The sequence below is a fragment of the Mchenga conophoros genome, linkage group LG11 (assembly GCF_057382185.1).
Source record: "Mchenga conophoros isolate Kocher_MC1m ecotype Shallow Benthic linkage group LG11, M_conophoros_male_GT1.1, whole genome shotgun sequence".
Lineage (NCBI taxonomy): Eukaryota > Metazoa > Chordata > Actinopteri > Cichliformes > Cichlidae > Mchenga > Mchenga conophoros.
Window position 1 is genome coordinate 16,607,327 of NC_140536.1, and position 24,642 is coordinate 16,631,968.

Consider the following 24,642-nt stretch of genomic DNA (forward strand, 5'->3'; position numbering starts at 1 on the left):
CAATTAACAACTGTTTTTTTTCCCTTCTTGCGGTTGTTTCATGAATATTAAAATTATATTGAAATGAATGTAAATATAATATGGGAATTGGTGTATTTGGAAGTATAGAGCTCTGAGCTGGTTTCTAATTCGTTAAACATCCATTCCCTTGATCATACTAATTAGTAGAAACAGCCAAGTGGAGAAATCCAACACATGCTGAAATACACACAAACGGAGAGCGGTTTAATTGCAGCGTGCTGAGCAACTACTCCTTTAATGTATTCTGCATTCATTGATTTGAGAGGTCTCTGACAATGAATTACACTATAGATTCTGGCATTTAAATGCACACGCATGCTTTCCCAAACATCCATACTAACTGACTTTTTAGCATTCAGAAGCTGCTCTATTGGCAGTTTATGCTACTTAGTTCCTGATGCCAAAGCCCTGCCGGAGGAGTAAACAGCAGGGTGGAGTAGACCTTCACTCTTTTAAAGGATCCTGGAAGGTATCCAATCTCTCCCTGCACGCTGACCGGAGAGAGCCAGACGAGCACAAACTGAAAACGCTGAGGGGCAACCGTACGGCTGGCATTGCAACACCAGTGAAAGTAATTATTAAGCAAACAAATTCTGTCTTGGGCTTTCATATAATCTCAATTATAATCAGCACAGAATAAATCTGAACCTCTCCTAGGCATCCTTGACGAACACGCATTTTATCGGCGCTCACTATAGATCTACCATAAATGGATTTTGTGCGTGCATTCACACAAACTCGCTCACACTGCAGACTCAAAAGAAACCTCATGCATATCTGATCGCGTTCTCTCACTGGGAAACCCTTCACACCAGACACAGAGCGCTCTGCCTGGGCATTCATCCACCTGACAACCCTCATACACATATGCGCAAATTCAGCTCCTTATCGCACACACACTTGGCATGGATGCCAACTAAGCCCCAGTTCTCCTGAAGTAATAAACCATCTTTTCACTGTGTCTTTCCAAACCACCATAGAAGACTGTTCAAAGCCCCTGTGTTTGAGTTTAAAACCCCTCAGCTCGTTTATTATTACACTTGTTACTTGTGTGACCACGATAATGTGTGTGTTTATGTTTGGCCGGTGTTCATTTGGCTTTTTCCTCTTACACATGATAGTACACAACTATATATCACAATTAACTGTCACATTTACCCCTATAAAAATCAATTTATCTATGTTTTAGGAAATATTTAATAGGTGTACATACATTTGGACCAAGTTTAATTAAGGGACCTTTAATGTTTTCCTTTGTTTTTATATAAAAATCAATACGCTAGTGATCTTCGATTGTAACAAATGTAACAACGCAACAAATAATGCATTTCTCATTCATCTTTGTCAATGCGAAAGGTCACTGAGGACCTTAATAACCCGTGTGATACTGTTCTCAAATGCCTCTCGAATGACACTTTAGTAAATATTAAAATGTTCATATTTTAATAAAACTGTGCTGAAGCCTACAATACTGCATAATTAAGGCACTGGCTGCTTTGAGTGTCAAGTAGATGCCATTCTGTCTTGTATATTAGAAGACACTTGAAGTAGACAGCTGCTCAGATTTCCCAGTGCACATTTTAATTTCAGCCTGTTTTTCACTGGTGAATATTAATTTTATATAAGTGATATTTCACATTATACTTCTTATGACTCAAGTTCTCTGATTTGTTTTACTCTTCCTGCCAAAGTCTTTTAACATATTACATTTTTACCATGTGGAGTAGAGCGAGCAGGCACCTGTGCAGTGCAGAGCTGTGGCTAACAAGTCCTCGGGTTTCTTTCACTTTTTCCTGTGACAGGCACTTGGCATATTTTGTGACAAGGTTAGGATGTCGGCTATGTTTCCTTGTAAAGCAGCAATATTTGCCTATAACTTTACTTTGTCCTGTATCGTGTTTACTAAACTTAAAATGTGGCCACGCATTTCTTTTTATGGAGTAACTCCTCTCTACCAGTCATTCCAACAGTGGACTGGTTTTCACTTTTCTTGCTGTCCTTTGGACTAACACTTTTTAGATCGGATAGTGAGTTAGCTATCTACTTTTTACAGAAATCTATGCTCAAACCAGCTTAACACCAATGATTAGCTGGTAAAGAGTTGAAATTCAGACATGCACACATACACTACCAGTCACAAGTTTGGACACACCTACTCATTTAATGGTTTTCCATTATTTTCATGACTATTTACATTGTAGATTCTCACTGAAGGCATCAAAACTATGAATGAACACATACAGAATTATGTAGTAAACAAGAAAGTGTAAAATAACTCAAAATGTGTTTTATATTTCAGATTCTCCAAAATATCCACTATTTGCTTTGATTACTGCTTTGCACACTCTTGGGTGCTCTCTTAATGAGCTTCATGAGGAAGTCACCAAAGAACTCAAATTTGGACTCATCAGACCAAAGCACAGATTTTCACTGGTCCAATGTCCATTCCTTGTGTTTCTTGTTGTTTTTCCTTATTAGTTGTTTCTTAGCAGCTATTTGACCATAAAGGCCTGATTCAGTTTGCTCTGAACAGTAGATGTAGAGATGTGTCTGCTACTGGAACTCTGTGTGGCATTTATCTGGGCTCTCATCTGAGGCACTGTTAACTTGCGATTTCTGAGGCTGATGACTCAGATGAATTTATCCTCAGCAGCAGAGGTGACTCTTGGTCTTCCTTCCTGGGGCGCCAGTTTTCTTGCAGGGTTTGATGAGTTTGTGAGTTTTAGCAACTGACTGACCTTCAGTTTTTAAAGTAATGATGGACTGAGTTTCACTTTTCTTAGCTGATTGGTTCTTGCCATAGCATGAATTCTAACAGTTGCCAAATAGGGCTGTCAGCTGTGTACCAAGCTGACTTCTGCACAACACAACTGATGGTCCCAACCCCGTTACGAAGGCAAAAAGTTCCACAAATGAACCCTGACAAGGCACACACGTGAAAACCATTTCAGGTGACTACATCATGAAGCTCATTGAGAGAAGGCCAGGGGTTTTCAGCACTGTCAACAAGGCAAAGGGTGGTTACTTTGAGGAATCTAAAATATAAGACATATTTAGATTTATTTATCCATTTCTTCTCCTGCATTATATACTTGATGTCTTCAGTTTGTATCTACAATGTAGAAAGTCGTAGAAATAAAGAAAAACCATTGAATGAGAAGGTGTGTCCAAACTTTCCACTGGTAGTGTACATACTTTATCAAGGTTACAAGTCAACTTATCACAAAGCAGAATTTAAGAATTCATATGAAATGAAATAACCTACATTTTGGTACAACAAGTTAGGCCCTAAGAAAAGCAGTTTAATGGCCGAATGAGGCCTGCTCCCTTGTTATTTAATGGCAAACGAAATGATCAAATGATGATCCAAAGTGTTGAATTTGTATTTTATAGCTTTTCACTATAATTTTAAATATGAGGCCCAAATAGATGCACGTGCAGGAGGCCATCATTAGAACCAAGATTAACTTGAAGCAGGTTGATGGGGAGAGAAAAGTATGGAGAAGGAGAGAGCAAGCTCATGATGTGTAGCATAGCACAGGCCAGAGGAACTATTGATTGATTCTCTGAGTGCTGATAGAAGTATCAGAATGAATTAAGAAGTGTGTAGGACTGTACTCTGCTCACATTCAGACAAATGCTGGAAAACTGAACAGTGCAAATGGATAACGACCCACAGCAAAAACAATCCAAGAGTTTCTCAAAGCAACAAAATGGGCCACCAGGTTGACATTACACCAAGTCACATGATCTGAACCCAACAGAACAGCTTTTCAGTTTTTAAATACAAAACGGAAGGCAGAGACTCACAAACAAGCAACAGCTGAAAGTGGCTACAGTGTTCGCTGATATCCACCGAGGTCTAAATCAAGTGCAGTGTTGCAGAGAGGCAAAACTACAAAAACCGTCTTTGTCCAAACAAACTATGGACCTTACTATCTGAACAGAAATATTGCCCCAGCCCATGCAAGTGTGTGCGAAGTCTGAGTGTGAGTGTGTGGTACCAGGAGGCGCAGGCGTAAGGGCTACCGTGTGACTGAGCACGAGGCAGCTCGTGTGCCTGTCTCCTCCTCTCATTTCCCCCCCCCTCTCTCTGTCCATCATACAAAGAGAAGGCAAAGAAAAAAAATAATTCTTGGGGAAAAGAACAAAATGGAACGACATGTCGGCATTTGGATTCACTCACATCCCGTACCCCCTCATTTTGTGTCTCCATCTTGCACGTTGCAAATGATGAAAGGGAGAAAAACTTTTCCATTTCTTCTGTGTACGTGTGTGCATCTGTGTGTGAGTGTTTTTGTCCTTCTCAGTGAATAGAGCATTAATTGCATTAGCATTACAGCTGGGTGATTTTCCAGTCTAAGAAAAACTCTAGCATGAACGAGGAAGACATTTCAAAGTCCTGAAGTGTGTTGTTATTTCGTGCATTTCAATTGGCAAATTCGAAGCATTATTTAAAAAAAAAAAAATGCCATAACAAAAGGAATGAAAGAACCGAGCACCAGGAGACAGCTGGAGCATGAAGATTGCACTGATCAGGTTGGCCAAGTAAAACTGTTCGGCTCTTGAAATATTCCCTTGATAGAAGTTATTCAATTGCAATAATTCAGCCACCAAAATGAAAATGTGGCAGATAATAAATTAAAGCTTTAGCCTGATTTAGCCCAAAATGCAAATAATCTAAAAGAGTAAAATCTAAAAACAAAGTGAAGCTAACTGGGGCTCAGCTCTTTTGTTTGGCTGGTGCAGAAATTCAGCTGGTGCTCCATGCTGTGTGTTGTCGGTTTGTAATGAGAGGGGCAATAAAGAAAATAAAGGAATATCATAATAACAAACAATAACTAAAATCTTTCTCAATTTTCTGAGTATTTAAGCCAGAATAAAATCCCTGATATCTAATTAGGTTGTATTTTTGATTATTGTTAGTTCTCTCTGTGGGCCACTGATGCACTGGAGCAGCTGAGGTCAGAGCAAAAGCGTGTTAACCTGCACTCTCTCGAGAGGCCCCAGGAGAGAAGCTCAAGTGTATATTAATTTCACACGACGAACTTGATGTTAGACAAGGATCATTAATTCCACTTTCCCTCTTCACACTGGCATGGTAAGGTTAAAACCGCATGCAATAATATGCAGTATATGGACATAAAAACATATGTGTGCTTAAATCATTTGGGATTTGGATTTCTTACTCAAAGTAAACCTTAAAACCTTTAGTAGCAAAATCCAAGTTCTGAGTCGCAAACAAAAGCACATACCCGCCAGGTGTGTGCGCCCCTGATGGAGGCAAATTAATCAAAATGCAAAACAGTTAGCTTAATTTCTCTGTGTTTATGCAAATAGGTGTGTGTGTGTGTGTGTGTGTGTGTGTGTGTGTGTGTGTGTGTGTGTGTGTGTGTGTGTGTGTGTGTGTGTGTATTGCTGAGAGAGACCAGTAGAACAGTGAGTAGGTGGAAATTGACACCGGGCAAAAGGGTAAAAAAGAACACACACACAAAATTATGCATAAGAAAAATGGTTTTCGCAAAAAAGCATCACAGTTATGTCCACGTTGGAGTAAAAAGGTACATTTTGAAATAATTAAAGATGTTTAAAGATCTACAGTCATGGTAAAGTAAACCCTCTGTCAAGTCTGGGGTTTTATTAGTCAGAATATGGTAAAAATCCATCTAGTCCTCACAAAATTTACAATTATTTTAATACAAACTCTAAGTACACCCCGGGATTCACTAGCTTGTAGAACCTCCTACTAGCAACAACTAAAAGTAACGGTTTCCATATGACCTTTTCAGTGTCTCATATTGCTGTGGATAAATGTTAGGCTTGGTTCATTGAGATTTGTAGGCATTTGTTTATGCATAGCTCTCTTAAGGTCCTGTTATAGCATTTCAATCAAGTTAAGTTTTGGACTTTGGGCCGTTACACCTTTTTCAACCATTCTGTTGTAGGTTTGCTGCTGTGCTTAGGATCATTATCCTATTGCTTGACCCACTGTGGACCAAGCTTTAGCTGTCAGAAAGATTCTCTAGAATACTTTGGTATACAGAGGAGTTAATGGTTGATTCAATGACCGCAGGTTGCCTAGGACCTGAATCTGCAAAACACCCCTAAATCATCAGCCCTCCACCACCGTGCTCATTGCCTGTGTTTGGTCTTGACAAACATGGCACTGTGCATCATGACCAGCATCTCCACTTTGTTCTCGTTTGTCCAAAACACATTGTTCTAGGGATGGGCGATATATCGAATGTACTTGATGCCTCACGAGTTTTTCCATGTACGATGGTTAAAACGGCTTTATCGTAACCATTGAGTATACATCGAGTAACTGCCATGGCATTAAGCTGTCTGCATGTAATTCACTGCGAGTTTTCTTTCTCCCACACACTGCAAATGCATCATTACCCCTCCCAACCAGAAAATCTTCTACATGGCACACATGCATGTTTATACACGACCAGACTGGGAAAAATAACCATAAAATGTTTTTAAAAAACCAAACATTTTAATTCATTCAGATTTTTTGAATTCAAAGTGAAAAAAAAAAAAAAAAAAAAACACTGAATGGTGAATTTGAATGAGTATACCAGTGCAATAGTGCATTTTAGGCACTTTATGGTTGCAAATAAAATTTGTTTTGGGAGGTGATTTAAAAGGCTGCCGGTTCGATCCCCAGCTCTGTGTGTCTTGGTCGTTGTGTCCTTGGGCAAGACACGTCACCTACCGCCTACTGGTGTTGGCCAGAGGGGCCGATGGCGCAATATGGCAGCGTCGCTTCTGTCAGTCTGCCCCAGGACAGCTGTGGCTACAACTGTAGCTGCCTCCACCAGTGTGTGAATGTGAGAGTGAATGAATAATGGAATTGTAAAGCGCTTTGAGGGTCTCGAAAAGCGCTGTATAAAAAAAAAAAATGCAATCCAATATCGTGATATATATATCGTGTTATAGCCAAAAATATATTGTGATATTAGATTTTCCTCATATCGCCCAGACCTACATTGTTCCAGAAGTCTTGTAGTCTGTTCAGATGGAACTTTGTAAACCTAAGCTGTGCTGCCATATTCTTTTCAGAGAGGAGAGGCTTTCTCTGGGCAACCCTTGCAAACAAACAGTACTTTTCAGCCTTCTTCTAACTGTACATTAACATGCTAATTGAGGCTGTGAAGTCTCAGATGTACCTCTTAGGTTTTTTGGAGTTTCGATGAGAATTTCATGCTCTGAACTCAGGATGTCCGCTCCTGGAAAAAATGTTCGCATTTCCTTTACGATCATCTGAATGATCCACACCAGCAAAAGGGACAAAATTCTGCTTTTATAGATGTGCTCACCCTTGTTAATGATCACTTAATCAAGTGCATTTGATTAGCAGCACCTGGGGGCTACTTACCTTCTTATTTCCTATGGGAGAAGTAAGGCTGCACTTAGTGCTTCTGCATTTTGCCTTAAAATGTGTTAAACATGCCATGTTTTGTAGTTCATTTGTGTTAAATTGATCCTGGATTACGTTTTCTAACAAAACAATTAGATGTTCATTTATTTATGAGTGAATTGTGCTCCCTTGTCACACATAGTTGTGATCGTGATTCAGATTTAGTAATATAAGACATAATTATTATAACAAAACAAACACGCTACAGCGGGGAAATCTTTTTGGCACACATTCATTTGTAGAAAACCATTTCTGATTGTCTGTTGAGCAGCAATTCTACCTATGCCAGTTTTTTTAATTTGTGTTAATATTATTTTTTAATTCTTTTTTTCTTATAATTAAAATTTTTTTACTTTTTTTCCTGTATTTTAAACTCTTCTGATAGAGAAATGAGCCATCACAACCCCATATAAAAGACCTACTAAGCAAAGCTAACACTTCTTTATCCAGTTCCTATTAAAATGTAACGATCCTTCGAACAAGACAAGGATACATATCGTTTGTGTGCTTTTTCATTACTTGATTGAGTTTCTGAAGTGATCCTCTGCAGGGTTTTTCACAGTGCAGCTGTTGAGCAACCACACGTCTGCTTCTGTCGGGTCATCTACAAAGAGAGACAACGCATTTTATTTTTGCAGACTGGAAAAGCAAACGTAGCATTACAATGTTATGAGTACCCAAGATGAAGCCAACACACAGAAAAAAACAAACCGAAAGTCATATACATGAGTCAAGCACAAAGCACATGGCATCCTAAAAGATGAAGAAGTGCTTAATTAGTCTCTGGTGGAACTCCTTTGCGTCTGAATTCCACAGTGAGTCAGTTTGTACTCACAAAATAATCCAATGTGTGTCGGTAATTTTAACCCCATGTAAATTCCCACTTCTCTATGTTGTGAAAACTAGAATTAGAGCGCACTGGAAAAAGTGTCTCTGACAAAACATGGTTGATTCCTGTGTCCACTTAGCATTTTCTGCACTTTCATATATCTATATCTATCTAGATATCTCTCTCTATATCTATCTATCTATCTATCTATATATATATATATATATACACACACACACACACACACACACACACACACACACATATAAATAAATAATATACAAAGTATACAACTAAATTTTTAAAGCTGAAAACCAGCTTCGTGTCAAGTGCCAAACAAGATAAACTCCTAGTTGCTTAAAATTAAGATCATTTCAACATGTTTAACCAGGACGCACGCACACACGTGCTCTTCGAGACGATGGTATGAATCTTAGCACTGCCAGGAGAGCTGTCACACACAGATTTGGAGGGGATGTAATGGCACGTTGGTGGTGGGGCGCTGCTCCTTTATGCCACATTAAACCAGATATTTCAGGAAATCTACTTCCCTGCGTCAGCCAAGTATACTCACACACACACAGCATTATAGTTAATGTGCTATACGGTGGTTTTATGTAATAAAATTACCAAAGAAAATCAGCGTACCTTAGGTAACCTCTACCGGTCAATAGAGTTCACAAAACAAACAATTTAAAACAAAAAAGCCTCAAACAAACAGCCTACATACCATTTTTTTTTCTGCACCAAGGGTAAACCAGAATGAAACAACTATTAAATTATTCATAGTGCCACACAAATATATGCAAATGCATTTCCACTCTCATTCATGCTGTGACCAAGTATTCAACATTTTTCAGTATATTCAAATTCCAGGTCGTTAAAATTTAAACCTTCATGATGTCACTTTGCCACTAGTTTTGAATACATAAGACAGAATAAATTTCAATATGATGACCAATCTGTAACAGAGATATTAATTCAGTAACACATAAGCACAGACGCAAACCGCCACATCTTTAAAATGTACAAATGCAGCAGGTTTGAGGTTTGTTAGTCGACTGGATGCGACAGTAAGTTTGACTAAATGATGCCTCATCAAAACAGACAGACAGTCCTTCTAAAAGCACTACGTATGACTCGCAACAGTAGGGCATGAATCACGAGCATGTTTTGGGTTTGTTTGGGCTTTTCTGTTTGGAGTGATCAATTCTTTAAATGACAAAACTAATAATAGAAAGACCAGACATAATGAGTAATCCTAAAGCTACAAATGTGTGTATATTTGTGCTGATGATTGGGAAATGAATAACGGGAAGGGACGAGGGGAGGTGAGAGAGAGAGAGAGTGTTCAGCTGGCAAAAGCTCTTATTATGCCTACATTTATTTGAGAGGCAACCCACACACACACACACACACACACACACACACACACACACACACACACACACACACAGGACTTTAGTGAGAGTGGTCTCAGCTGTGTGGTTGCTTTCTCCTCTCAGTCCCAAGGGATGCTTTCCAGACCAACAATAACAAGCTCTCCATCAATTTAACAGAAACACGCACACACACGCAAACACACACACAACAATCCTAGCTACAGAATAAGCTTGCTAGTGCAGAGACAAAAACTATGCTGGAAAAAGAGAGAAAACAACTACAGTAAATATTATGGTACACATCCTGGATTTATTTCTTTTTTATTTATTTGGTTTAAAGTGACTTTTTTCCTCATTATAAATTATAATATATCATATTAGCAACGGGCCTTTATTTTGAAATTAATCTATTGATTAAAAATACAAATGATCTTAAAGAATGATCAAGTGAACAGCAAATGAAAAAGCATACAACATCACATGAGCCTGAATGGAGAAGCATTACCTTGTAGCTCAAAGCTAACATACAAAGGCACATTTATGACATCACACGATGTTTGGGGTCAAAGGACGCTTTATTGTGTTGTATTTTTGGAAAACGGAGGCTGTATTTAACTAAACATTTACAGAGAGGGCGCGGAGGGAGCGGTGCATTAACAGAGCCCTGACAGTCGCTGTCACATTCTCAGTGACAGTTGCTTTTGCTTCTTCTTTCACATTTTCATCTAACTGAAAACTAATCCAGGCGTAACTGCCATCAACCATGTGACGATAGAAGACAGGCGCTGGCTGTTACAAGGAGCCAACCAGACATAGATGTGCAGAGGACGCAGAATCTCAAAGATGCAAGACTGTACATTTGCAAAATAAGGTTTTATGTAGTTATGGATTAAATGGCAGGCAGCAGCTGAACTTTAGATCATGTTTTGTGGAATTTTTCTTTTTTAAATCAGTGAATCAAAGTGCAAATTTAGACTATAGATGACTTAGTAGGACACTAAACATTTCCTAGGGTCAGACTAAAAATTAAGTCTGCATTAGATCCTCTGTTAAGTTGAATATTACGGGTCCGTGCGTATGTTCTCTGCCTCTTCATCCTCAGGTATGGACTTGCTTTTATAGAGCGCTTTTCTAGTCTCGCTGGCCAAATCTAAGCAAAAGCTTTCTCACGGTAACCTTGACTTAGTCACCATTTAAGCTCCGATAAATTCCAACCACAAAGTCATCGTGTTACTGGAAAATCTCTGGAATTTCACATTTGCATACATTTGCATTAAGACAGAGGTGCAGCCAATGGCGCAGAAGTCATTTGGTTATTTTTGCCTGCCATGGCATGACAATGCCTTAAAACAGAAAGTGCACAAAAACTGTTGACTTATCTTATCTAATGCAGAACATAAAGATCTGTAACCCAGCCCTGTGCTTTCACACCATGAATGATAACTTTACCAGTTAGACTAAGGTGACACCAGTGGGTAAATGGGTAACAAGTAAAAAGTTTAATGCTGCTGTTCCTGCCTTTGTGCCATTCTTAGACTTTAGAGAACACATGGAAGAGCAAAAAACCCAAAAAAAACAACAACATTTCTACACAGCATATCCAAACAAAAACTCATCAGGGCCTGCATGGTGAAACCATAGTTATATGCAAGTGCATAAATGTATGTATCTGTATCTTATGAGAAACAAAGACAGAGAGCATGTAATAATGGCTATTCACTCAGTGTGCAGCACGCACATAAAAAGCCTGTTTTATATGTCGTTCAGTGTAAGAAATGTTTTCCATTTGACCACAACAGATTGATATTTTTAGGCTGTATGTTTGTGAGTTTCTCCAATACTATTAAAAAAATTCCAGCAATCCCAAACCGTTGACCCCAATATATATAAAAAAAGAAATTGACCTGTGTGCATGCACGTGTACAAAGCTTGGCTTTGATTTCTATGTATGTGAATGGAGGTGCGGTACGTCTACAGAGGGCCCAAATGATTAAATCTTAACCTTGAGGTTATTTCTGTTTACGCCATGTGTGTGTGTGTGTGTGTGTGTGTGTGTGTGTCTCTGCCTCTCACCCTAACTTCACCCTAAGACCAAATCATACAAGAGAGACAGGGATATTAGAAAAGCAGCACCTGTGGTCAGTGTGTGTGTGTGTGTGTGTCTGTGTGGGTGCAGGCGTATACACGGGGTCATACATAACATATTTCAATCACACTACTCCCTATGGAGATGATGTATGGGAGGTTTGGGAGCAGGTGCACTCATCAAGTAAGTACGGATTGAAAAATGACCAAATCAAAGGAGAAAAAAAAAGGGACTGCAAGTTATTGTTTCTTACATAAAAATGAATAAAAATGAATAAAAGAATGCGTAGGACTGACTTAGAAACGAGTCATCCTGAGAGAAATTGAAAGCGTGTGTGGAATGAGGCAGGTGATAATTTACCCGAACACATTTTCATTTAAAAATAAATAAATAAATAAATGAAAACACAAAACCCACCACAATCAACATAACTGATTAGAAACAGAGCCGGAGTCTTATTTGTCTGCTCACCTTTACACTTAAATGTTTTTGGTTTACAAACACTACAAAATGATGAATTCTGCTGTATTTGCACATGACTGTATTTCTTGCTGATTTACCCACAGGTGTGCGCAGCACCCCGCAGAGCAGCAGACAGTAGGCTCAGCTGCAGGGTCAGAAAGCAGAGCAACACAAACAATAACAGGCAGAATGGGAATACGGTAATTTCCGATGCTCGCATGTACTTTATGCAGATGTGCCAATTTACAACTGAAAACTGTAAATTTCACTCACTTGTTTACTGTAAACAGACAGTTGTCTTGCACTTAGAAATGAGAAATGTCTGTGGTTTTGTCTGTGTGTCTAAATTTAACTGATTAGAAATTTTATATTTTCCTATTAGGGCCTAATTACATTTGCACTAAACAATAAGGATATAAAAGCACATAAAATATGTATAAGAAGTCATTTTCCACTACCAATATTATTTTTACAGGCAAACTAACCATAATGAAAAGCAGAGGCTCTCCAAATTTTCATGATTGAGTGCCAATTTAGGGAGCGAGCGCAACTGAGGGCAGCAACGTGCTTAGAGGATGGTTCATTTGTCAACGTTAGCGAGGTTTACTCTGCAACAATGGCTACAAAAGACAAGCTGAAATTGAACAGATACTTTAGTCCTGTCACTTTATAGTGTGGCATGAAAAGTATATTATAAAAAGGCCACCAGTGGCCAGCATGGCCCGCTTCGTGAACTCTAGATATAAAGGATACATTTTAAATTACCAGTACTAGCCTGGAACTTACAGTTTTTACCACTGAAAACTGTAAATTTTAACTGTAAATTGTCTGTTTACTGTAAAAAGAGCCGTTTTCTACTTTTAAATGACCCACTTTATTTAAGCCCACATTTTCTCCAGTTAAACAAGAGGTTTGATGGTTTTCTTTTATATTATTATTCTCTTTGTAATACCAGAAATGTTGGTTTGAAAATCTTCTAGCGTACAGGAAACTGCTTTATTATGTGGACAAATGATTTGCTCCTCGCCAATGCTGAGCCATAACAGCCACAGGTCTTTCAATTTTACATTTCTTGTAAACAATAAAGAGTTGGATCATCTCTGAAAAGAAAAGAAAAACAAGTATTTTAACAAACTGCAGGTTTGGAGCACAAGCTTCATTTTTAGCTGTTACCTGATATTTCAGTCAAGTAAAACAAGTCCCTGTTAAGAGCTTTGGCTTATATCTATGCTGTGGATGTTGTGTATGTTCCTTCTCATTACAATATTACCAGGATGAGGCATAGCAGTCTTCAAAAGCAGTGTTGCATACCAAGATTAAACAGTTACATTTATTTTGTATCTGACCGGTTCAAAATTCATTAGGATGTGAAGCTAAAAAACTCTTTTTGAGGCACTATATAATTTTATTGTCAGAATTTGGACCCCAACCCAACAGTACCTTTTAAATATTGTGGTAATGTTAAGAGAACACAGAAATAGAAATCCTCTCTACATATTCTAAATGTTTTAAAGTATACACACAAATGAAAGGAAAACACTGAAATTCTGGCCACTCAGCAGGTCTTAGACGACTAATCTGCCGGTCTAAATGATTAAATGACTGAAAACCCTTTACATTCATTTTCAGCTAATTCACCAGCTATAGTAGGCTAAAACTATCCTCATCCAGAGTTTTCCTATTGGTATAGCCTAAGGAACTTGCGATCGGTCTCAGTGTTTTGCTTGTTGCGGTAAACAATCTATTTCCACAGTGGGTCTGTGAAGGTTCTCAGTCGTTGAGGTCGTCGTAGTCTAAGGAGCTTGGAAAGAAAAGCATCTGGATCTCATCCGAGAAGCCTCTTCAGTTCTAAGAGCAATTGGTGGGGAGTCCCAGATTTTAAACCCTATGGGAGTGTCCCCCAAGAGGATCATGGACCCCCTGTTGATCCTCTACCTAATCACACGCGCCACGGTGTGAAAACGGGTGTGTGTCACAGTCAGCCAAGGTTTCAGATGAACCCATTGTGAAGCCTTGCCCCACCCTATCATGTGAGTTACTGAGGTCAAAAGACCCAGGATGTGAGTGGGCGTTAAGGTGTCTGGGGAGGGATCTCAAAACTGGATTAGAGATGGCAGACAGTTGGTGTTGTAAGCCCCGCCCTCTCTTCAAAGATGGTCGCTCACAGTAGACATAGATGGCTTCTTTCACTCCTCTTTCAAACCATCTGTCCTCTCTGTCCAAAATGTGAATGTTGGCATCATCGAAAGAGTGTCTGTTGTCCTTTAGATGCAGATGAACTGCCGAGTCCTGTCCTGTCGACGTGGCTCTTCTATGCCGTGCGTTTATGTAAACAAAAGTAGAGCCTGACCAACACTGGGTTTTCAACACTGACACCTTTAATGATATCGTTATTTGACCATTTAAAAAGCTGATCTCATTATTTGTTCCTCTTCAAATACACAAAGATTAACATTTGGCATGTGGAGCTATTTCTGAGTTAAGATCTCAGTTGTTGCTGTTTTTTGTGACAACAGGTTGTGGGTTACTCTTCTACGCTCTGCCCTCCTCAGCTCGGATCAGCTGGGTGTTCTGTTTGTGGCGTTTGTGGCTGCAGACTGAGAAGCTGCAGAGTACCTTCTAAGAGAAACTATGAAACATCCATACTTTAATCTGATTTATCAGCCAACACCACCGTATCAACAAATGACTAATATTTTCCTCTCTAAAAAAGAAACTGGATCAACTATGCTAAAAATCCTAAACCACAGTAAGTGTAGGTTTCAAAATGTCATATGTCGACTTATGCACTGCAGTAAAGCTGTAAAGTATACGTCGTGGTGTAAACTGCAGCTCGAATTACCAAGACTTACAGTAACAGTCCCTCCAAATATTGCTAACATGGTAATTAAATACCTCTGCAGGGATCAGCTATCAAAGCTAGCGCTGCCTTCAAATAATGAAAAGAAGAATTGTCCTTGTGTGAGCCAACACAGAGGATATGAATACAGTTACACAGACATTTAAGAAAAAGAAAATAGTTGGAAACCGTGTTCTAGACCACAAAAATCTAAACCACCCACCCCGGGTCTTCAACACTGGTAGATGATACATGAGAGCTACTGGGACGTGCGTGTGTGCACGTGCGTGTGAGTGACAGAGAGAAGGGGCAGACAGCAGCCCTACGGGTCATTTTGATGCTCCTGGTGCTTCACATACAGACTGAACCATGACCCACTTTCCGCCCCATCCCACAGACACCCCCACATTCACACGCACTTCTCCCCCTTGTTATTTCTGTCCTATACCCTCCATCCATTGCACCCTTCATCTCTAACATATCGTCTTTCTCCTCCTCTGCCGCCCCCACTGCTCGTCAGACACACACACAAAAACGCACAGGACATGCTGACCTTGGGATACGGCGCTGTAGTGCTCTATCGGGGTAAGAGTGCTGGGGCAAGGGGTGGCTTTGGGGTGAATGGACACACTTGACTGAGCTAACAAGGCCTGTATGGGCTTATTGGCTGATAGGCTGGCCGGACAGCTGGATGCCAAGCGTACTGGCTGGGAGGACAGGTGGACTGGAGGGCAGGGCGGGGCAGTGACCCCGCTCCACCGTGTTATGCATCTCCCAGAAGTCAGATAGAGCTCACTGCCATGAATAATGTCCTAGCACAGATATGGCTACAGCCCACTTTTTCCCCCCTTTTGATTCATTTATTTATTTATTTATGTTCCCTCCAAACAAACAAAAAACTAAATACTAAAGCATATTTCATAAAATATATTGTCAGGACAATAAATATTTCAAACATACATTCTTTTAATGTATTTAGACTTGTGTTATCCTGGCACTACTGCAGTCTTAATATGTCACACAGAAAGAAAACCACATGCCACTATCACAAACACATACAAATTCAACAGAAGGGAAACTGAATCAAGCTTGTTTGGGGTTTGTTTGTGTTTTCATTTTTGTCAATTCATCGTTTCTTTCGACACTTTGTGTCAAAACTGCAACTTTACAACATCCCACAGTCACAGATAAACAAGCACAAACATAACAGCTACAATCGCAAATGCACAAAGTCATGCTGTGTGTGTGTGTGTGTGTGTGTGTGTGTGTGTGTGTGTGTGTGTGTGTGTGTGTCAAGGCTGATTCTCAGGTGATAACATTTCTGCCTAAAAGGTTCCTTTTCCTTAGGGGAACAAGTGCGAGTGTGTGTGCGCCTTACTGATGTGGCAAATTCTGAATGGCTCTTAGAGGACTTATGAGCTTCACCTCCAATCACATTTTACAAGGAAGCACTTGCACTGGCACACAGCTACAGCCACACAAACACCAAGACATACGCACACTCATATACACAGACAGAAGGCCCTGGGGTTTGGCAGTTGGTCCATACATCTACAAGGGTGAGCAGCCACTCAGCCGTGGATGATAATGCAATCAACTATCATTAGAGGGATGCTGGCTGACTGCATACGCACACACACACGCACACACACACACACACACACACGCGCACACACACACACACACACACACACACACACACACACACTACAGCTACCCACAACGCACTCAGACCTGTCACACTGAGGAAACTGCTCATATTGCTGTGGTAAGACGCGATCCTACGTTTACATTCACTTTTTCATAAAGTCCTCATTACAAGGTAGAAAGCAAATGAATTTTTTAATAGATTAAACAATCAAATAATCATCAGCAGAATAACAAGAACGGAAACAATCTTCGGCTATAGCCCTAAACTAAAAGGGATTTTTTTTAAAATAGCTATAAAAATAGCAGAAAGATGCACAACCAAAGAAAAAACTGGCACAGGCACATCTAACTTTATCACTGCTTCATCTTCTGATGCAACTACAGGGCAACACTAGTGCACAACAGAATCGCAGTGTCTCAGTATTACTAAAGCGTCTCAGGGCATCAGTTCTTTGTCCTCTTTTGGCCAACTCTCTATTTATTCATGTGTTATTTAAAGCTTGCTGGTGGCATATAGTTTACAGAGTCATCAGCATCTCCGTAAACTGAAATCAGATCAGACAGCCTGCTTCTCTGCTGGCCAGTCAACCCTTATTTTATGTCTTAAAACTATAGATTGCCAAGCCCTCTATAAACTGATTTTCTATGTTATGTGTGTCTATTAGGGCTGCCACGATTTGTCAACTAGTCACGATTACGTCGACTATTACATTTTAATAGTCGACGCGTCGTTTGAAGCTAGATCCCAAAAGACGCAGGAATGAGTAGTAGGATTTAAGAGTGTAATAACGGACTGAAACAGAAGATGGCAGCACTGCATGTACAAGGATGCCAGCTGCCGTTAAACCCCGAAGAAGAAGAAGCTGTGTCCCAGAATTCATAGCGCAGCCCAGCTCAGTTTCCAACAATGGCGGCAGCTAGTTAGTTTTAATATTACTCTTATTATTCTTTCTGGGTCACAAAATAAACGTTTAACATATTTTCAGGCGAGAATGTAACTATGTAAACCTCAAATATCTGCTCAGTTTATCAAGACACCGCATATTTTCAAAAGCGCTCCGACGTTTTCGGAAACGTCTGTTACCCACTAGCTCGATAGCTAGCTGGGGGCAAGGCTCACTAGAGGGGCTGAGAACACCGGACTCCGGGCCAACCATTTTCAAACCCACGGCCGTCTTTCGCTACTCAGGTTAAACATGATATATAAGTCACTTAGATAACTTACAAATGTTATTGTTTGCCTTTTTTCAATATTTTATTTGTTCCTGAGTAAATCGGTTTGGCTGAGACTAAAGTTGTAGTTTTTACACAGCTGAATAAATGTCAAGCAGACAGCTGATTATCAGAATTGTGAGATGCTCCAGAATTTACTCCGGTGTCCTGTTATATTTTAGATAGCAAGGAGTTTATTAAACTCCATCGAAACAATCTGCAAATGTCATTAAAATTGAATAAACTATCATCTTGTCTTTATTTTCAGTTAGCACATATCTTAAACACTTAAAGCTGTAAGCTAATGATAGTTATATAAGAGCAGATGCTGCTGGTGCAATAAGCTGTACGTTTTACGTCCAATTGATGCATGATCTGATTAGTCGACTAATCGCAAAAATAATCGGTGACTAGTCGACTATCAAAATAATCGTTTGTGGCAGCCCTAGTGTCTATAAAGTTAAAAGACACTCACTTTAGAGTACAAACATGAATAAAATAACTTTACTGAAAGCAGTACAGACTGCTAAAGAAAACAAATTTTTTTACTGGGCTATGGAGAAAATAAACAAGAACAATCACAAAGAAAAAAAGATCTTCACACAGATTTCCATTCAGATTGATTTTGAGTAATTTATCCATTTTGAGTCGTCTTTTTTCAAATATTTGATCTTCAGGGTTGGAAAATCCCAAACTAGATTTGAAAAGGAAAAAAAAGCTTACAAATTAGTACGAATTACATCAGCTGAGATGTCAGATTTTAGTTTTTCTATTTTTGACACACCTCAGATACACCAGACTGCAGTCCTCTCAGACTCACTGTCTACATCAACTCTGTTAAATAGCAGAAATCCACAGCAGTGGTTCTCGTAATGTGTGCATAATCTCCCGACTCTTCTCAAGGGACAGATATGGCCGTGTGTGCGAGTGTCTCTGTGTGGAGGTAGGGAAGTAGAGAGGGTATGCCAAGTTAGGCACAGCGGGGGCCCGTGATAGCACTCACGTCAACAGTTTGACAACATCTTAGAAAGATCTGTTCACTTGGGATTACTCTCCTGTCCTCAACAACTCTGAGTAGATTACTGTTGGAGGAGGAGAGTGAGCCTGACAGATAGGGGCTGAAAGAGACAGAAACGATGAGGATGCAGGGCTGAGAGGCAGGGAAAGAATCACGACTAACAAGTTAAGAAGGATGGAGGTGAAGTGAGAGTAGAGATTCAAAAGGGGGGGAAAGAGAAAAAGAAAAGCAAGCCAGAAGAGATTGAAAAAAGGAGAGTGGTGAAATGAAATCCAAGAAACAGACAGAAAGAGTACAAAATAATGAAGATAGGTAAAGGAGAGGGAGCTAGCATTAGAAGATGAAGTGGGAGTACCTCGGTGAAAAATAGCAGCAAGCTCAGCTGAAAGTGGAGCAGCCATGATGAATGCTGCAAGACAGGCCAACCACTAATTTGGATGGCAGAAGTTTGCTTCCACAGGGCAAGAGGCCGGAGTCAATCTGTCTCTCTTACGTCTGATCACAGAGCCACAGTGGGCACACCTGGGTCCAGACAAGGGCCCCTGTTTCAGACCAGAACTAGTGAACTGCCAAAGTAAAGAGTCAAGCATATACGCACCTACATGGGGAAACATTAAGGCGTGTTTTTCCACTACAGTCATGGAGTTACAAATGTTTTCAGGTATTGTGTTTCAAACCAATCACATTCTCCAGCAGAATTAAGGTCTTGTAGGGCATATATGGGTTACATATATGGGGAAAATGTACAATGGAGAGTAATGATAAACATCTGGCAGTCAACTTCATGCGATTTTAACTGTGCATCAAGTGTGATTTATTGAGCTGCAGTCAGGCACGAGATGGAAGCGAGGCCTAAATAGATTTTTGCCATTACATGTCTCACCTTGCATAGATAGGATGATTTGAAGTCTGAGGTTCATGCTGTAATTGGGGCCAATCACTAGTCAGCAGCTCAGACAGAAAACCATTATGATCATCAGCGCAGACATAAAAAGGTATTTCACACAGCCAGAAAGGGATTATTAGAGTCAAGGGCACAAAAGTCAGGGTGTCTGGGAGAAAGAAGGGCCTGAAAGGTTACTGACTGACAGATTAATATACCAGTGATTTCACTTTTACCACAAAAATGACACACACTTTCGCTTTCCAGTGTAATTTCAAAGGCTGGATAAAGAATCTATTTTCCAATTAATTGCCTTTTTAAAATCCAATATAGACTCTTAAAAATCCTCTGACTGACATTAGCATTTGAGCGCATGTGTCCTATACATATATCATCTCTGCTAAACATTATTCAAACGTGCACAAAGCTAGCATTATCATTTTTAATCTAGCAAAAAATTACAGATGGCTATAAAAGCTGCTGAGAGTCTCAACAGTCAAAACTAATGAAACCGTGAGTGTTTATACAGACCCGTCGCAGTTTAAGACCCCAGCAGTCGGCCGTACCAATTGTATTTGATCCAGACAACACAATTACACAAGAAATAGAATAAAGAAGGAAAAGTCTGCACACTGGTTTGAAATCTGTGAGTGTTGACAAGATATTTTCTCTGGCTACATCATATGAAGCCCACAAGTCGAATAAACAGGGTGTGGATTTTACTTTATCCAGTCTGTCCCTGCCGGGAGCTAATACTAGCCAGCCAGCTGCCTGCAGACATCAGGCTGATCTTGTCAACACAACACCATTCTGCAGACGAATTAGCGAGCAAACTTTCAGTTTCTGCTCTGTCTGTTTAAAAGGAATGTCTTAAAAACAAAACTCAGAGTCCATCCGTGAGTCTAAGACACTGGATGTAAGTATAAACAGCCTGTTCAACGTATTGGATGGTGCAGGTCCTAAAAATGTGTGTGTGTGTTGTGTGTAATGGGGTTCTGTATTTATTAATTAAAATGATCATTTAAAAACTGAATGTAAAAATAAATAGTTTGTTTTAGGGCTGTGCGATATGACCAAAATCTCATGTCCCGATATTAAGACATCTATCGTCCTGATAACGATATAAATCACAAAAATGTAACATTTTCTGTAAATTCTGTGAATCTCGGGCAGCTCGACTTGCGGGAAGCGTTTCCAGCTGTGCGTCATGTAGCTGGAGTCGAGTGTTTTAACAGATGCATGAAACAATACATTTTTAGACTTGAGTATTTATTACACGGCGTGCTGCGGGGAAAAGCCTGTTCTAACGTTTGAGTCTAAGGTTTATTTTTTAGCACCTGGCGGCTCTTTTTTAATTCTCATCTGTAAACAATCTGCTCTTTCACGTGATTCAGTTTATTTTGAAAAGTCTCAACAGGATCTTGAGCTTTATTGTGAAAGGTTTATGTGGAACATAAACAAACGGACACGCGATGGTGTTACCGTCGTTGTTGCTAACCACAACCCATAAAAACAGGCGCTTGTCCGTCTGTAGTGTGGTTATATTAAATATAAGAGAAAGAGAGAACTTTAAGAAATGAATATAGCCACTACAGTGACCATCAAAACCATGAAAAAATATTGCCGTAAACAGTTTATTTTGCGACACCACGAAACAAACGATAGCGTAAAATGAAACGAAAGATGTTTTTATATCGTCATCCGATATATATCGTTATAGCAAACAACCCTAGTTTGTCTCCTGAGGTTCTATTGTCCTTCGTTTACTATAAAATTACACTTTATGCACATGTGTCAAAACTAATCATCCAGTTTCAAAAAGCTAGAGTCCTTCTGCTGAAGGGATCGGCCCCGTTTGCTTGTTAGCAGGCAAGCATCCACAGTTTCCAAGATATCACGATAGCTCAAGTTGATTTCAGTGTCATCAGCTCAATCAAGGTCGCGCTCTTCTGGAGGAGTTGCCCTCTTTGAATGCTTTTGTTTTTAAAGCAATGGGCACAGAAGTTTGCAGTCAGTGAATGTATCGTCGCTGTAGCCGCTGCTGCTGTTATGCTACCAACCACGTAAAGCCTGTGAAGACCCTCACGAATCCACAGTAAACGTTATGTCAAAAACCAGGCCATTCTTTTCTGACACACACTGTAAAACACAACCTAAGACAAAATCAAAACTCGCCATTGTTGACTCAGCACCTTGCGTGACATCACATTAGCAAAACTAAGCTGGTGTTTGTGTTCGGATCTACTGGTATTTGCGGTGTGTTGTGTTTGCACGTCATTTAGAACGCTTCGTATGAAAATGTAAGATACACAGAAACACTCAGCGATTTAGTGATTACACGCGATGAAGTTTAGATTATAATATATGCAGAAAAACTTTCCTCTGTCACAGCGAGATGGCGAATAAGAGAAATACAGATTTGCATTCTAACCCCTCTGGAGCAACTAGTTGCTTCCATTGTCATATCTAAGATGTGCTGGTTTTCAACAGATCACAAAGAATTTAACTAGAAAGCATATACAATTATGATCGGAGCTCATGAAAAAAAAAAGCGAGAGAAAGAGTGACTTTCTGTACCTCAAAGCCAACTGTCATGCACACCATGGTAACCACAGTCTTTTCCCCATTTCACAACAATAACAGACTAGACAAATATTGACACGCCATTTCCCTGCCATTACAAATGTGATTATATTTGCTGTTTGCCCTAGGAGATGGCAGTTAATATTCAATGGTGTGCGTGTACCTTTGTGTGAAACTGGGTGTGTTTGTGTATATGCACAATTGTGCGATGAAAAAAAAAGAAAAAGAAAAGAAATAGCGCATGGAAAGAACACACGTCTGTTTGCTCTGCACACAAAAGAATGTGTTAGAGGGCGACCAAGGATCCAGAAATTTCCTCTGTGTGTGTCTGTTTTCTTTTATGCCATATGTCACCTGGTACAGAGACAAAGACTTGGGATAGAAAGCTTAAAAAGTAGGAACCACCTGTATGTAAAAGCTCACCTGTCCTCTGGGGGGAAAAGCCTGCAATGAATGTGTACTGTAGCAGATGGAGTGTGAGGCGAAACAAAGGTAGAGGCAGTAGCTAAAAGGGGCTGTGGTCAACAAAAGGAGAATACCAAAGCAGTTCTTTTAGTTTGTTTGTTTTTTAGTAGCCTAGAGAATAGATAACCATCTTTCACAATTACACACAATGACCTGTCTTATTCTGTCCACAGTTTAGATACACACTGTAAAGGAATGGCAGCTGAAAGGACTCTAATTCCACCATTTAGATCCTGATCTACCAACATCCAGGTTCATGCGCTGCTTAGGCACGAACAAGCATGGCTACTCCAGCTGTAGGCGAAGAATGGTGAGTTAGAAGTTCGTCAGTGGGAACGGAGACCTACTGGAAAAGCAGCTGAATAATATAAGTGCACAAGAGCAAAGTGGCTCTCTCCACAGTGGGAAAACATAAGGCGGGATGGCAGCATTAAAAATAAATGTCTGTGTATTTGTGTTGTTTGTTTTTTCGGCCACATTACTGGCAGAAATGGGTTATAAACATTATTTTTAAAAATAAAAAGAAGGTTTGATTTGAAGGCTTTTTGTACGACTGTTAGCAAAATGAAAGGATACTGTATCAAATACTTACATCTCTTAAAATATGTTAGATCATGTGTTGTTTTAGTCTTTTTGAGCCTATATATTTAAAAATTGATTGAATCAGCCCAAAAATATACGGCTGATTCGCTATTTTGAAACTCAAAATAACTCCTGAGAAGGACTCCCAACAGAGGAACATTGCATGATCTTTAACTCTCCATATGAAGAGCAACCATCACTGACGATGAGTGAAAAAGAAAACTTGGAGTAGACGTGGAATTAACACCCTCCATTCCTCTGCTGGCTAGTGGCTGTACAGCTAGCCAACAGCAGCCAGCAGCAGCCAGCAGCAGCAGCCAGCCACAAGGATCAGAGACTTTAGCAAGAAGCCAACTGCTACTACAACATCAAACATCTATAGGAAGACGAGAAAAACATTAGGCACTGCATAGAAAAAAAAATATGTGTGTGACTTAAAAGCTGGCATAATGCTTAGACTCAAATTTTATTCAGGTTAGCCTTAATACTGTTTATACTCAGATTGCTTGTTAGCGTTTGGAGCTAATAACTACTTCACATATTTATGTTTCACATGTAAAGTGACCTAATTTGATTAATAGCAATAATTAGAGCTTCCTCTGTGTTTTCTTTTTTTTTTACTTCTGGGTGAAATTGAAACAATTTAGGTCATCTGGCTCCTTATTCCCAAATCTAAGCTAAGGGACATGCAAATCAGATGCAAATGACACCCAGAAAAGTGAAAACTAGTTATGGGCCGTGGTAATAAATACTGAATTTAGCCTCTTGGCATTCTAAAAGCAGCCAGTTGGGGTTAATATGCAAATTGTATGCAAATAGCCCAGATGCAGAGAGCGCCTTTTTCTCCCCTGATATAGAAAGCACGGGGGGTGTCCTGATGGCTTAGAAAGCAGAAGCATATAACATGCCCTTATGATGATACCGTCCCCTGATACTTGCACTCTTATATTCACTCTCCAACTATCATAAAAAAGAAAAAAAAAAGCACAGATATGATTAAAAAAAAAGTGTAAAGGAAGACAAGAGGAAAAATTACAAGCCCGTTTGAGAGGAAAATGAGGGGGTAAGACAAGGAGACAAGAAAAATTGAGAAGTATGGTATGTAATTTCAATACTAAATCTCAGACAGCGTTGTTAGCTGATTAGAGGAGCAGCGTGGAGGCAAAGGCAGAAAGAAATAAGAGTAAAATATACAAAGTAGGAA

At 39.7% G+C, this 24,642-nt stretch overlaps 1 protein-coding gene across 3 annotated transcripts in view; it reads right to left on the reverse strand.

Moving 5' to 3' along the window:
* The window catches only part of cdkal1 (CDK5 regulatory subunit associated protein 1-like 1), a 253,646-nt gene that overhangs the window by 206,801 nt on the left and 22,203 nt on the right, over window positions 1–24,642 (reverse strand). For all 3 annotated transcript variants that reach the window (XR_014894368.1, XM_085291131.1, XM_085291130.1), the window contains exon 4: window positions 7,967–8,051. Coding sequence is in view for 2 of the 3 variants with exons in the window: in XM_085291131.1 (XP_085147257.1) it covers window positions 7,967–8,051 (85 nt within the window). In the remaining variant the exon portion in view is untranslated. The remainder of the gene's footprint in view (window positions 1–7,966; window positions 8,052–24,642) is intronic.